This window comes from Thunnus thynnus, chromosome 7 (assembly GCF_963924715.1).
Source record: "Thunnus thynnus chromosome 7, fThuThy2.1, whole genome shotgun sequence".
In the NCBI taxonomy this organism is placed as follows: Eukaryota; Metazoa; Chordata; class Actinopteri; order Scombriformes; family Scombridae; genus Thunnus; species Thunnus thynnus.
This window is the reverse complement of record NC_089523.1, coordinates 7,609,908-7,625,753: the sequence shown is the minus strand read 5'-3', so window position 1 is coordinate 7,625,753 and position 15,846 is coordinate 7,609,908. Positions and strand designations below refer to the sequence as shown.

Here is a 15,846-nt window from a genome sequence, read left to right as displayed (position 1 = left end):
ATGAAAAGTGGTGCTGAGGTCAGGACCCGGGTGCCAGGGAGAACAGCCATTTCCTGTTGACCTCCGTTTGAACTCTGGCCCCTGACCCTCCCTCCTGCCCCGGGCCGAATGGCGGGCAGGGTGAGGGGGGTGTTCAGCGTTTTTTGTGAGTTTGAGGTGCTATTAGTGGCTGTTGGATGCCCAAAGGTGGAGTTATGCATTGATGTTTGATTTAGAGCTGGAGGAGAGGTGAAAGTTATGTGCTTCTTGACAAATAATGTTGCCTTTAATTTAGATGATGAACAAGTAGGGATGAAGAATGTGAGGAGTGGAAGAGATTATTTTTATTTTACATAAATGTGTGATAACTTAAATTATACAGGTGGTGCTGCTGTTCTAAAAACATGATCCTGTCTACAACCCCTGACAGATCTGACGTTCAGCTCTAAAGCACACATCTGAACTTTGGTTCTGTCTAGACAGGGAGTGTTCCTTTTTTTTTCTTCCACACTTCACACAACTACAAGCAGCTCTGCTCTGCGCTTTGAGGCATAAAAAAGTCGGACTTCTTTCCACCCTGTGATAATCTAGCTTGTGTGACAGATCGCTGCGGCTGCAGCCTGAGGCCTCAGGCAGAGTTAAACAGATAGTCATAGGAGGGGACGGAGTGACGTGACTTATGATTGGAGGGAAAAGGAGAAAGATTACATTACTTTTTTCAAGATAAGGTCCCATGGAAGTGAATGGCTTCGATCAGGGTTTATTTTGTGTGTTTGAACTTCTCTGACATATTAGATATCGTTTTTCACTTATGTTTTTGACTTTATAGTTAATTGCACATAATCAGAATAGAGGCTAGGAATAGAGAATGGTGAAAGAATACAGAAAAACACACCATATATAGGTTGATTAAGACTTCAAGGCTGAGTAGACAAAGTAAGCAACTGAGGATTTCAAACAGAGTTTAAAGGAAGGAATGTGTCCTGCAACATTTTTGCTGATAATTAACGACTTCTGTGTCATATTTGTGCTGAACTGACCTTCAGTTTCTACATTTTCTGTCAGTTCAGAGCAGAAAGCCTAGACATTGACACTTTGTATCCAAATTCCATATTAAATACAATACTCTATACTAATTGCTAATCCACATAGTTATGAAGATAATGAAAACCTTGACCTGCATTCAAGGAAGAGAATATTTTAAGTACATTTAATTTTCCATCTTGGGACAGATGACGTTCTTTGTTTGCAATCTAACATTATATGTAAGAAGTTCATGTCTGACAAATGTTTCACCGCTACAACTATATTTATGGTGTCTTATAAGTGCTGGGAACTAGTGTGCATAAATAGCTAAATAACTGGTGTTAGTTTAGTTTTGCAGTTAGTGCACAAGAAATAAATGTACACCTTTTGTACTAATAGGGAATTTTTTAAAAACACTTTTATTCCCCAGATTTACGGATGCTGATGTCTTTAACTATATATAATATAAAATCACTTTTTGAGTGTGAACACACAAAACCTAGTTTAAAATAATATGTAGTAATATGTGGGACACAATAACCTGTGGCCTGTAGTTTCTGGTTCTTTATATTAATTAGCAGCTCCTCTATTTACTCCAAACTCTTGCTACATCAACTCCTGCACCAGAGGATTGAAGTAACCACAGGTAGAATCACAAAACACAAACACACACACACACACACACACAGATGACCCGTCGACAAGTCTTACAAAAAAACATTTTAATACTTTTATCATAACTGTATTTCCCATCATCATTCAGAAATGTTTCAGCAGTCCGAGCAGAGCGGAGAGGGAGCAGAATGTTTAAAGAGTCCTTTGGCTGCAGCTCCCCTCATACTGCTATGACAGACAAAAATGTACTAGAAATGCTTACAGAAGTTTGTGTGTGTGTGTACAGTGTACAGTGTGTGTAGATGTGTGTTTGCATGTGTGTAGGAAAGATCCTAAGGTAACGGACACCTGTTGGCATCTTAAGGAGGTCAGTGGTACGAGAGCGAGGCAGACTGGAAGTCATTCATAGTGTTTAGCTTCATGCTGAGGAAGAGCACTAACATTTCAACAAGCTCACGTGAAGCTGCATCCGCCTGGAGTGGCACACATAAATATAAAAATAGAATAAGAAAAAACTCAAATCAGCTTTAAATAAAGTGTGTGTGAGGGTGTGTGTATCTTTGACAGTCACGTGTGCAGGAAGACAGGGAGTAGTGAAGAAGGCGAGGTCACAGGATAAAGTCCCATCCAGTAACGTCCATGTGCTGTGGTAAAAAGTCTGGGCATAAATATTCTCCGGTCAACCATCTTACTGTGGGTCAGCAGGCATGATGGGAAGTGTAGTTTAAAGCATGTGTCTCACCCACAGGACACAGTGGAGACATTTGGAGAGGAGGAAGCACTTCTACTCTGAAAGAGGTATGGCTTAAACCTGTGGGTCCAGACTGTGTGTGTGTATGTATGTGTGTGTAAGTGTACTGCTTATGTCTTCAAATGTGTGTGTGTGTGTGTGTGTTAGTGAGTGGAACAGCTACATTGAGGTCACTGTCTTTCAGTGGGGAATGTAAACTTTCGGAGCAATGTGTCTTTTTTTCTTTAAATAGTGTACTGTATGCGTCATTACACATACACAGCCATGCACACACACACACACACACACACACACACACACACACACACACACCCACACACACAGACATATCCCACCATACACACACAGACACACACACACATCCCGACTCCCCCCCCAGCTAGTGTGCATGTATGTCCAGTCCCTGCGCGAGGAGCGGCTCTGCGGGGTGTGCGTGTGGCGGCGGGTGGAGCAGCATGGCGGGGTGGGGGTGTGGGCCCGGGTAGGGGTGGAGAGAGGGTCCCGGGTGGGGAGGGTAGCCTGGCTGGGACAGCAGAGCGCCGGGGTAGTCACCCTGCAGAGAGGACATCCCTTGGAGACCTAGTGGGAGAGAAGTTGGGAGACAGAGAGGATGGATTTACATTTTCAACGCAGATAAAGTGGAATCAATTTTGGGATTTGGCAATGTTGAAAAGAGTGAGGAGGTATTTTTTTCTTCAATCGGTAATTTCTACTTTTACAAAATCATGTTTTGATCTGTAATACAGCGTACAGACTTTGTGCTGGAAACCGAAAATTACTCACTAAATTACTACTTCATTTTTTTTTTTTACTTACAGAAGCAAATTCTGCATTTTGTGTGTTTTCAACTGATCATAAACTTTAACTCCTTAACTTACTATTTCTCCCTTTGTTTTTCCTTAAGTAGCTTAAACTTTAATAATAAGCTCATATACAGTATATTTTTTATCTGCTTGTACCAGTTCTTAATTGAAGCTATATACTGTTTACACTGAGTGAAATATTCAAACCCTTGAATTATGAATTATTTTATACGCATAATCCTAAAATTCAGCTTGACATATTTAGTATTTTTGGAAACTTTGGGAACTCTGTTATATTTAAAACAAAGTTCTATGAGTTTAAACAATGTTTGGCTGCATGGTATTAATTTAACACACTGCTTGTTGTTTTACACAGTGTCAGAAAACACAAAAATTGTCCTGTGTTACATATTAAAGAAATGTCTGTTAAATTGTGAGGTTCTGGTATTTTGTAGTGATTTTTGGTAGCAGGCAATCCTTTTGTTTACATTTGGATCACAGATTTTTCCTTTAAAGCCACAATCCATAACTGTCCTCACAATGCTGCCCTTTCCAGCATAAGTGTAAAATACTCTAAACTAATTTAAAAGCATAGTGAGGGTTAAACAGCGAGTGTATGTTCTTATATATTATCTTTTATTGAAGATTTCAAAGTTAATTCTGTCCACTTAAGAGCATATTCATTCTTGTTCTGCAAGTCACTGTAATGTGTTGTTTTGATCCAAATATTGTCTTTAGCTTAAGTGTACTTAAAGAATATGATACATTCTTATATGTAGAGCACTCAGCCCTAAGTGCATTTGTTCTTACTTAAGACATAAATCCTAAAAATACATAATTTAATTTTCCAAAAAGGCTTGAAAATTTCTGGAAAACAGCTGGACACTGTAGTTTTTAGAAAACATTACTTAAAGAGGATTTTTTGGGACAACTTTCATCAACACATTTGGTGAATAATGAATATTTACAGCAGCAGCATCTTTCATGTAGTTTCTTTTTATAGGATTTATTGAACATTTAAAAAAAATATAGAATACCAGCAGCCTTGTCCTAGAGTAGTATATTTTGTATTCTCTCAGTCTATGATAGTGAGCAGTATGTCCCTGCAGGCGACTGTACCTGCTGTTCGAAGCCCAAGGTGGGCCTGTCCGTCAAGCCCGTAGCCCCCAAGAGCTGCTCCCTCTGGGCTGTAGGGACCACCCTGACCTGCGGGACAACACGTAGCGTCAGACACAGTGTACAATAAACTCAGACTCATATATATACAGAGGTTTTTACTGAGCAACCGGCCAGCTGACTGACTTATAAACACTGACCTGAGCGATTTGACTGGTCGATCATCGGCTGAACAATTCTCCTCCTGGCGTTGATGAACCTGCGCAGGAGAGAGAGACATAAAGAAAGAGTGTGAACAGAGAGAGAGAGAGACGGACGAGGCCACCCGTTAATGGAGAAAAAGGCTGACCGGGAGACTATTAACCTTTTCGCTTTTACAACCACTTAACCCTTTCAGAGGGCAGAGTAAATCAACGTTAGGGCAGAGCAGGTATTGATCACCCTGTGATAATTGATTGATCTCCATTGATTGGGTCACTGTGTGTGTGTGTGTGTGTGTGTGTGTGCCGCAGCAGGGGTATAAATAAAAACACCTAAGTTATCATATTACAAAATCTATTTTTTAACATGTGACAGACACACACGTCATATGTTTGAGTTAGAGTGTATGTGTTTGTGTATCTTTGATGGAGGTACAGAAAATCAAGAAGAAACTAATTGATCAACAACATTTAAATGCTTGGTTTATGTGTGTGTATTTTGCCTGTGCAGATACATGTGTGCCTAGGGAATTTGGGTGCAGTAAATAATCTAATTATTGGATATTGATTTGCTATTCTGTTTTATGAACATGGTGCAAGTGGATTTTACTGCCTTGCACCTTCTGAAAAAAATGCTTAGTAGGACGTTTCTCCCTCTTTTATAAGCTGCTTTCTTATAAAGTAGATTACCGTTTTCTCTCTAAGTCTTGTAAAAGCGCTGCCTTTTATTCAATTGGCCTTTATTCACACAACATGCACAATAAAGAGTTAACAAAAAAAAAAGCGACTTAAGCGAGTTGTAAACTGAGATAAGTAAAGACACTTCTCATTTCTGCACAGGACTGTCACGCCAATACATTATTGACGTGGCAACAGCCACAATGTTAATTTGGAAGTTGACGCTTTACATTTAAACAAGACTGTTTAACTGATTATTGATAAGCCAGGGGGCAGAATTAGTGTATTGATCGGGAGTGCACTGACCAGTTGTTGACCTGTAAGATGGTCAGTCCCGTGTCCTGTGACAGCTGCTTCTTCTGCTCCTCAGACGGGTACGGGTGCTGGGAGAGGACACACAGAGCTACAGTTTAAAAGACTCTCAGGTGTGACATTTCCAGCTTTCTTCATAAATGTGAATAAATTCTTGTGGATCAATAGCAGAATCATGTGAGGGTTACTTGAAGCTTTAACTGAAATCTAAAATAAAGTCATGTATGTGAAATCTCAGGATGAATACTGATGACCTTACATCTGAATTCACATCTGCGCTCACATTTCAACCTCAGCAACCCCCCTCACTCTCCCTTATTGCATTTCTTTCTCTCTCACACACACACACTGCAATAATTGGAGTGAAGCAACATTTGACCTGCCTCATTTAGTAGCTAATTACCAATCTAACCAACGCACCAACAATTACTCACTCCATTTCTACCACTTCCACAATTATTCAATAGCGAGCATATTCACATAATCACATAATCCCCCGATTTTTCATTTAATTTAATTGACTTCCATTACACACTCGGTTCACCTCTCTGTCTATTCTTGTCAGGGATGTTTTGCCTCACACTAAATCCTCTCTTTCAGCAATTATCCTCTCATCCAGCACTATACAAAGGCTTTCTTTGTTTTCTTACAGCGTGTGGGATGGTTTAATTACTGTCCAAATTATGAGAACATGAAAAAGTTGTGTCTCTCTCACCGACAGGTGCTGGAAGAGCCATGCTCTCATGATGTTTGTGGCCACTTTGGGGAAGATGCCTCTCTTCTTGTTATTCCTCCTCTCTCTGTCGGACTCGTCCTCCTCTCCTGTACTGGGGGAGGCCACTCCTCCGTCCAGACCATCGCCTGCAGGGAGAACATGCACATATTGTATCCGAGCGACTGTGTATGTGTGTCTGTGTCAATTAGGGTCCAAATGATGCATGCTCAATATGGTGTTTTTGCTGATATTTTGTACATTTGACCTTTTTCAAGCCATGAAATTATAACAACTCTTAGGATTTATCCAAGAATTTCCATTCCATTCAGAAATTGAATGAAATCTCTATTTAAGCTATGTTTATGTGGAATCATATCAATATGATGCAATACACTTAATTTTGGTTGAGTAACAACTACTATGATGATGATCAGTTCTGCAACCAACAGTATCATATTGATCATAACAACACAGACTGGCACAAGGTAAATATCAGCTATGGGTCTCACCATATTATTATCTACAGTGTTATAACACACTTTGCATGTACGTAGGCTCTGTATGAAAGTTGTCTGTATGTGTTTTTGCAGATGTGGCTGATGTGTTTGTTCTCACACAAACAGTATTTTCCATGTACCTGTGTCACTACAGTTGTCTGCTGTGCTGAGTGAAGGCAGGCCACAGGTGCCTGGTGTTCCCAGAGGAGTTGTGGCACATTCATCTGGCTCCCGTAACCATGATGCATTCTGCAGGGAGCAACAGAGGGAGAGGAGGTTGGAGGTAGTGTAATAGGAAGATGGGGAATTCCCAGCAGGAGGAGAGAGAACAAGAAGTCATGAAGCATGGGGCCATTATTCAGACATTCAGTGGATGGAGTTGGGTAGGTGAATGAACACTACATACTGTTACTGCTCAATGTTTGACATTCTGTAACTTGGCAGCTTGTCTCACCTGCTCTGACAGACTGGTGCAGGATCCAGTGAAGTCCTCCATGTCAGACTTGGAGCCGCCCTCCCGTTCATCCAGGACGAGGTCTGTGGGCATTTTGCCCTTCAGACAGGTGATGTAGCGATGGCAGAAGTTATCACACAGGTCATGCACCTTAGAAGACAGATATAAACTTATTAGTGCATGCTTTAACGCCACATCCTAATCAGTACCGTCATAGAAAATTTGGGTATTTTTCCTTTTTTGGAAAAAAAATTGCGTGCTTAACATATCAAGATGTGCTTGTGATGCAAAGTAGTTGAAATTTTGAATGAGCAAAGAGTGCTTTTGTCCCACCAACCTTCTCTAACTCCAGTAAATGAAAGCGAAGAACCTGTATGGCCTGGATCATCTGTGGAGAGAAGAACGTGGATTAATTATCAATATAATCTATGAGAAAAAAGTATGTTTCTTATACTATCGTGATGTCAGTTGGTGCATCATACCAAGTTGTCCAGCTCAGGATTAGAAGAAAATATGGGCTTCTCTGAACGAATCTGCAACACAAATAAAACAAATTATTAAAAAAAAACAAAAAACGTAAAAACAAACGTTGATTGTTCTGTGATTGGCTCTCACAGCTGTCAGTCACCTGTTTAGCGAACATGGCGATGTCATCGTTAAAGGATTCGGAGGAGCAGACATCGCTGTGATTGGCCATGCCGGGGAGGTGGGAGGTGGCAGAGAGGGAGGTGGAGTCTCGAGGGGAGCAGGTGGCCAGCTCACACTTCTCAAACACTAAGGCCAGCAGTGGGAATAGTGGGTGACTGCACGCACACACACACACACACACAAATACACACACACACATATATATACAGTTAACATACTAAACATAAACACAGTAACAGTTGACATATAGTGCACACATGATACATTCACAGAAGGTGTTACACAAGACTCTTTATAGCACAGTATTTATAAAACTGACAGCTATAAACACTTCACATATATCTTCATATACAGAATACAAATGTATGCTGTATGTTAATTTGCTAAAAGTGCACATGTAGTTTAAACTGTTTTCTGCCACTGACAGGCTCCATAAATCATTGTGTCCACCACATCTAGGGTTTCAAACACACACACACACACACACACACTCACCCATAGATCTGGTCTTTGTGGTGTTTGAGGGAGTCGGGAATGGGGGCTCCATACTGTGGGGGAGGAAGCGGCCTGACATCGTCCCCGTACCCCCCCATCGACATGCCCTCCGACCCTGAGTAGTGCACCAGCTCTTCATACTGAAACACAATTAGATAGAAAGACAGAAAACATGAGACACGTCTGACATCTGCGCTGTCTGACATCAAATCTTATTGTGATTTTATTACGTGGCTGAGCTGTCAGGGGGCTTCAGCGACTCGGCTTACTGGACAGATCTGCTGCTGTGGTTTTGCATCCACAGCAGAGATTGTGTTTTCTAAACTGCTGAAGATACCGTGTGCTGTAGTTTAAAATGATTATTGATTGTTGCATGTTTGTCTGTCTGGATGTATTTGTGTATATGTGTGTCAGGACTGCAGCTAACAATTATTTTTAATTACCAATAAATCTGTTAATTCTTTTCTGGATTAAACAGTTAATCATTTGATGTTTAAAAGGTCAGAAAATAGTGGAAAAACATCCAGGTTGTATATTCAATTATCTTGTTTTGTCTAAAACCCAAAGATATTCAATTGACTATCGTGGAGGACTAAAAAAAAACCCCAGAAAATAATCACATTCATTTATGGCCTTTTTGCTTAAAGAATTACTGAATCGATTATTAAAATTTGTTCCTGATTAATTTTCTGTCAGTCTACTAATGAATTATTCAACTAATCGTTTCAGCTCTAATGTGTGCACATGCATATGTATTTGTAGTCATTCATGGCAGTAATGTTGCAGTGGGAAAACCATAACCTCTAGTAATCCAATCATTGCAAGCACAACAAAACACATTGTCAACAAAAATCAATATTCAGAATTTACTTACAATACTGTGGCTATATATTCCCAAGGTGTGTGTGTGTGTGTGTGTATGTGTGTGTGTGCGTGCATGGACTAATGTCACTGCAGCTTTGTCTACTGTACAATCCAGTTGTGTGTTTATAAGATGTTCCCTCATGAGAATGGTGATTTTTTTTGTTGTCACTTCAGCTGAACCGTTCCGTGCTGCTGGAATTTCTTCCACTTTTAGGATTATGAAACTCTTTCAAACACACTCTGATAACCTCGATTTCTTAAAAAGTCTTGTGTCTGTTTGTTGACTACACACTGGTGCTTCGAAGACGAGCAGAGGAGGAGACAGGAAAAGCGGGGGAGATGAGATCCTTGGAGGAAGATGGAGAGCCTGTAGCAGCTAATATCGTCTCCTCCTTCCTAAACTCAGGCTAGACAGGAGCTGTGCTGAGACGTCCCTCACAACCCGCTGTGACAGCCTCCCTGGGGCCCGCTCACACACACACACACACAAACACACACGTACTGCACTCTCACAGACACAATGACACATATGCACAGATATACAGCCAAAGACAAACATACTCTCAGTAGCACTTACACACATAGCATCATGAATATACATGTCTGGCTCCCTTGTTTCACTCTCTCACACTCTTTCTCTGTGTTACAGAGCTAATTTGTGCTACACTGCGGCTTCTGTCTCTGAGGCAACGTTGCTCAGGTCAGCAGATCTGCTTCTGTTTCTCTTTCTGCTGGATTAAAGAGACTCCTGTCGCAGTCTCACAGGGCCACTAGGATCACAGACAGACAGCACCTGCTTGATGGCCTGGCCCGGACACCTTCTAGTTCAGTGTTATTTTAACCATGCCATAAAAGTTATGATCTGCTTAGCCTAGTTTTTCTGTGGATACTATTCCCTGCAGGCTACCACAAGAGGTTATGATTTACTACAGAAGTGTGTGACTGTTCCCACTGTTGGTGGAGAGGTAACAGCGAGGAAAGTGATTCCTTTACATTCACTTAAATATTTTTTTTTATTCTTGACAATTTATTATATTGACAGAAATCCAAATAGTGTCTAATTTATGATGTTTTTTATTGTTATTTGTGGAGTGCATACATATTGTGAGACAGTGAAAGTGGTGAGACAGAAACTGTGATAAATGCAATTATTTTTTACAGATTCTCTCTGTGCTGACCTCTGGGAATTAAATAATAGAGAAATTAAATTATTCCTCTTCATGTGCCTGCACTGCCTTCCCGGAAACCCCTCTGCAGGACCCCTGGAGGTCTCCGGACCCCACTTTGGGAACCACTGTCCTAAATGGCTTATCAAATTGTTGTATTTCAGAGTCCCATATGGCCACCGGGATCACAGAAAGCACCTGCTCTGAGGCCCTGGTCCGGGACACCTTCTAGTTTTATGGAGGCTGGCTATTAACACAATCACCGATATCGGATTGCGCGTCTCTCTTTACGCACGGGCCCTATCGGGTTTCTATGCGTCAAGCGGATCAAAGCGCACAAGTTCCACAAGACAAATTCCGCGAATTTACCCTTTTTTTAAAAGTCACGGAGCTGGTAAACAGGCTTCAGATGGCAGGACAACATATTCATTACAGGTTTTAATTGCGTTATTTCAACCGACGCAGAAAAAGTTATTAGAGGCCTAACAGGAGTGTGTAAGTTACCTCTGACTGGAGGACAAATAATCAGAAGAGACAACATGAGCTGCATGAATAACGTCTTCCAGTTCTGTGAGTTTATGTTCGACAAAACCAAAGAAAAAGTAAAGAATGAAGACAAAATTGGGTAAAATTGCTTCGTTTTGTATTTCAGACTTTCTTCAAATAACTGAATTAATAAACTTCCTTTACTATTAATTAAGAATGACAAGTCTCTTCAACTTTGGACACATCTAAACTCGATGGATATCATGTAAAAGTTCTGCCCTTTTTTCTACATTAATAATAGTTATGCAGAAATCAACAAACTCATTCGTTTTCTCAGTGCGTCGGTTTAGAAAAATAAAACGGTGAAAGTGTGTTTGAGGATTATTTTACTTCAGGAAATAGTTAAAATGTCGAACATGCACCTCGATATATTTGTCTAAAGTGTCCTAATTTTCAGTAAACAAGGCTGAGAAAAACAAGAAGTTGACACAAACTTAAAGAAAAAGGCGATTGCCTTCACATCAAATGGATACAAGGTATTTTTTTACGAAGATAATGAATTTAAAGGGCAATTGCGCAAGTTGCTTGAAGTTCAAAACATTTGGAGATACGGGCAGACCGATTGAAAAAGTCAAACTACGCTAAACAAAACAAATAAAGCTGGACCTGTTGCAGATTTCACTTCGACTGTTGCAGTGCCACAAACAACTTTTTCAACTCTCAAACTCAGTGTCCACACATGTTTTCAGCACACATTACACCACCTATCTCCATTTGATTTTCTTAAAATTTTGCACAATGTAACTGAAGGATTGGAAGCATTATACCTTTCAAGATAATGCAGCAATATAGAGTTGAATGGGACTGTGAAATATTTAGAAACATCAGTGCCTCTCTTTTAACAGCCAGTAATCCCTTTACACAACCTATAACTGTGTAAATGACCAGTATGTTAATTTATATTATTATTTCTTCTTTTTGGTTTTTAAATATATTTAAATATTCAAATTCAGTTTTTTAAGCTTTGGTGTTGCGTGTGTGTGTGTGTGTGTGTGTGTGTGTGTGTGTGTGTGTGTGTGTGTGTGTGTGTGTGTGTGTGTGTGCGTGCGTGCGTGCGCGTGTGTATGTGTGTGTGTGTATGTGTGTGTGTGTGAGAGTGTGTGTGTAGACCCTTCCTCAGCTCCTCAGCCTTCTCTCTCTGCTCTGTTTTCGTACAGCAGTGATTTTCTGTACATTTCTAATTGCTCTCTTCCACTCACAGGTCTCAGTCCGCCTGCTGCCCGTCAGCCTCTGCCCGTTTCTCCTCCACCACCACCACCATGCCTCTGAATCACTGTAGCAAAAAAACTGACCTACTTACCGAGTTGAAGAGCTGCTTCTCCTCTCCTCTCCTCTCCTCTTAATGACCTACACTTCTCTCTAACCCGTATGTGCCATTATAACGCCTGACTGACATTACACAACAACAAATTATTTTCAGGAGAGGAGGAAATCTCAGATCCAAACCAACAGTTCCTAATCAGTTGCTTTGAGAGACTGCTGCTGGCATATTGCAAGTTCTGAACTGCACTTATGAAAGCATGAATGCCTTAAAAAGGCTAAAAGTTCTTTCTCATCGTTTGCAGCTCCATAAATGGACAACAAATAGAAACATTTGATATCATATGGAGAATATTTATGAATAGTTCTTTAGATTAGCCTACCAAAAATGATGCTTTATGCAGCCTACATGCTGGCATGTTTTTGTTGTGATTCCCTAAACATAAAAGTCCGTGCTAGTACGGTCCACTGGTCTGTTTCATTGGGCCTTGCGGTTTTGTGCGTCTGATAAACCCGACCAGAGACCCAGCAGTGCAAAGAGGATCCCCAACCTTAATGTTGATGTTTTTCTAATGAAGTTTAGCTCTTCTGCTCAGTAATATGAAATCAGTTATCTCAAACAGGCGCTAGTTTAAATCGTTCTCTAAAATCAACACACAGCAGACCTACCCTCTTCTCCATGCGACTCGACAGCCAGTCCTACACCGGAGATGATGATGCGCTGCTCGGCTAGTCCAGCGAGCTGTGCTCCCTTCCTCTGTCCCTGGGCTGCTGGAAATAAAAGTAAACATTCTTTGTTATATTCATTAGTAATTATGTTACAAACATGGTGGACATCAAGCAAAGGCTTTCAACAAAAACAGAAGGCTGAGAGAAAACAGTCAAGACCTGCTCATCCTGTGTGTGTGTGTGTGTATGTGTGTGTGTGTGCGTGTGTTTACTCCGAGCCCATCGCTTTTTATATTACAATATCATGATGGGATTGGAAATTTTATGGACTTCTTTTATCCTTAAATACCCTATTGCCTCTGTAAGCTTAGTGGTTTATAATACGCTTAGCGGTAATAAACGCTATAATAAAGCTCGCAGCCTATTAAATGCTATTGGTTGATGGGCACATTGTTGGTAATAAACGAGGCTCCAGTAAATGGTATAAAATGTCCCACCGAAACGTAAATATTGGCCGTCTCCAGTCCTGTTCGGGCCGTGTCCGGTGTAGTCCAGAAATCTGGTGAAAGGGAGCAGCGGCTTCCTGCAGCGCCTCGCCTCCGCCTGGTGCGCCTCTCTGTCCGGCTCGAAGCCGTCGGGATGCTCGGTGCTGTGGAAGACAGATAGAAAGCGTCCTTCCTTTTTGGCTCCTTGTGCTCGCTGTCCGCGCAGCGTACGGCGACAGGCTGGAAAATGTCACTGCTGGGAATGAACGATGGTGTTTTCAGTCTCAAGAAGGGAGAAGAAGGAGGAGGAGGAGGAGGAGGAGTGATGGTGGCGGTGTGCGGGGAGGTTTCGGAGGGTCAAAACGCGACGGGGTCTCTTGCCCCCCCTCCATCCATCCCTCCTCCTCCTCCTCTTCCTCCTTTATACTCCTCCTCCTCCTTATCACACTCAAACGCCAGAGAAGAAGACCCCCTTGCTTGTTTTTTTTTTTTTTTTTAAATCTCGGTTCTCCTGCGAGCTCCGCGCTGTTATCACTCCTCCATCATCCCTCCATCATTCCCTCCTTTCTCCTCACCCTTGCTGCAGCTGCGCTATTATCATCTTGGGATACCTCGGGAGAAGAATCGTGATAACTCTCACTCTAGTGGGATGGAGCATGTCCAACAGAATTAAACTCTGGACAATCAATTAAGACGATACGAATATGTTATGCATGAAATCCCTCACACACACACACACACACACACACACACACACACACACAGACACACACACACACACATACACAAGTGTCTGCAGCTTGCAAAACAGATGTTTTTAACATGACTGGCAGTGATCCTTCGCGTGACTTCAAATACAGCACATTGAAATTATGCAATTTGAATGCTATCAACAAGAGAAAATTGCACAAAGAAAATCCATCAAATATGTTGTTTTGCCTGCATGAGAGTTAATTTAAAGGTTAATTGGAGGGCTAACTACAGTAAAAATGAAGAGTTTTAATCAAGTTGACGCTCATGTCGGGCCATAAATAAGTTTGAAGCGTGCTTAATGACAAGAAATTTACTGGCTGATAATAGCTTTCAAAGTGTTTTATTGTTTTTGTCGACATCTATATAGGCCAGCCTTTTGACACAGCCCAAATGTCCCCCTCTGCCCCCTTTTTGTTGATTGGGAGAAGTGAGGAAACAAAATCATTATCGTGAGAAAGTTTAATTTTAACCAGAGAGAGAAAAGGCTTTCACATGTCGGTGGAATAGCTAACTCCCAGTCTTGTGTTGTAAATGACACCTAAGTAACATAATAATTATTCAAAATGCGTCTCTTCCCCCGGTCCCGCTGCGAGGGGCCAACAGGCGGCTGCACTTCAATCAGCAGCGGCTTGGCGGGGAACAGCGGGCCGGGGCAGGCGTCTCCGTGGGCGGCATGGAGTTTGAGCGTGGGGCCGCTTGTGAGGGCCCGCACCGCTCCTGCAGACAGGGGTCTTTCAACTCTGCAGGGTGCTGGTTTCCTACAGGGGTGATCACAGAGCTCAACCCCCCGCCTACACTGAGCCGGTAATACAGCCATGAAACAGCGTCAATGGGCTGGAAAAGGCGATCCAAGGCTTGTTTTCACTTTGTTAACAGTTTGAATAGAAACGGATTAACATTTGAGTGTGCATCATCTGACGAATTCATGTTTACACGAAGGGATTTTCTTTTGGAAAACCTTTACAACAACTTAGTCTGCTTTCTGTGTTATTTAGAAAGACTTCCTGAACCGATTTCAATGTTTTTCTTCAGGTTGCTTCAGCTTGTTGCCTGGATTGAACCATAAATTATCAGTCTCTCTCTAACACTGATGTAACAGACCATTATCTAAACGTCCACTCATTTACATCACAAACACTTAAAGGATCTGTCATTTTTATCACATCACTGTCTGTGAGACAACATCAGCATAATGACAACACGTTTTAACACAACATATGTTGTTAAGTTTGTGCTGAAAGGTAACAAAAGTGATTTATATTGTCTCAAAGAATACACACAGATGTCTTAAAACAACACAAGATTTGATCAAAATACAGACATCAGGCATAAGTCTTTAGAAACAAGGAGGTAGAATAAGACTTCAAATTTAAAGTGGAATAAGATAAAGAGCAAAATATTTAAACTGTCTCACTGATCAGAGATGTAATCATTAGTTTGTTCTCAGTGTCTTTTCCTTTTCTATTGATTATATTGCTTCAGGAGTCCTTTCACAGCTCAAAGACATGGATTGCTTGATGCTGCATGACTTTTCTTAATTTCATGAGAATTGCATATAAACATGATTTTGAACTGGTGACATCTTTTAGAAGTCTGCTAGAGCAAAAAAAAAAAAAGGTCTCAGAGACCACAGCTGTAAAACATGTTTGAATACAATATATTTTCATATACTCGAGTTAGTCGAGCTAGTTTAATAGCTGTTTGCTCAAGAAGCCAGAAAGTCTCAGGGGTATATATATATATATATATATATATATATATATACATATATATTTGTTCATGCATGGCCTATAACTTATAAAACCTGAAATATT

General features: G+C 41.0%; 1 protein-coding gene across 2 annotated transcripts; it reads right to left on the bottom strand.

Annotated features, from left to right (window-relative positions):
- Positions 1 to 1,712: 1,712 nt before the first annotated feature.
- On the bottom strand, positions 1,713 to 13,949 carry meis3 (myeloid ecotropic viral integration site 3). Of its 2 annotated transcripts, none has more exons than XM_067594063.1 (13): positions 13,292 to 13,949; positions 12,795 to 12,896; positions 8,290 to 8,429; positions 7,775 to 7,949; positions 7,629 to 7,679; positions 7,484 to 7,534; positions 7,147 to 7,296; positions 6,833 to 6,941; positions 6,196 to 6,341; positions 5,475 to 5,551; positions 4,491 to 4,549; positions 4,294 to 4,380; positions 1,713 to 2,950 (listed from the first exon to the last, which is right to left on the bottom strand). In XM_067594063.1, exons 2-13 carry the CDS (start codon positions 12,804 to 12,806, stop codon positions 2,751 to 2,753), a joined length of 1,257 nt encoding a protein of 418 aa, XP_067450164.1. In that variant the 5' UTR covers positions 12,807 to 12,896; positions 13,292 to 13,949; the 3' UTR covers positions 1,713 to 2,750. The 2 variants fall into 2 exon arrangements, with proteins under 2 accessions (XP_067450164.1, XP_067450163.1); XM_067594062.1 differs by having other exon boundaries at positions 12,795 to 12,893.
- Positions 13,950 to 15,846: the final 1,897 nt, after the last annotated feature.

Excerpts from the sequence above, each read along its gene's own strand:
- meis3 (XM_067594063.1), bottom strand. Across the intron at positions 7,297-7,483 it reads ATTTACTGGAGTTAGAGAAG|GTGCATGACCTGTGTGATAA; the intron begins GTTGGTGGGACA and ends CTGTCTTCTAAG. Across the intron at positions 6,942-7,146 it reads GCACCAGTCTGTCAGAGCAG|AATGCATCATGGTTACGGGA; the intron begins GTGAGACAAGCT and ends TGCTCCCTGCAG.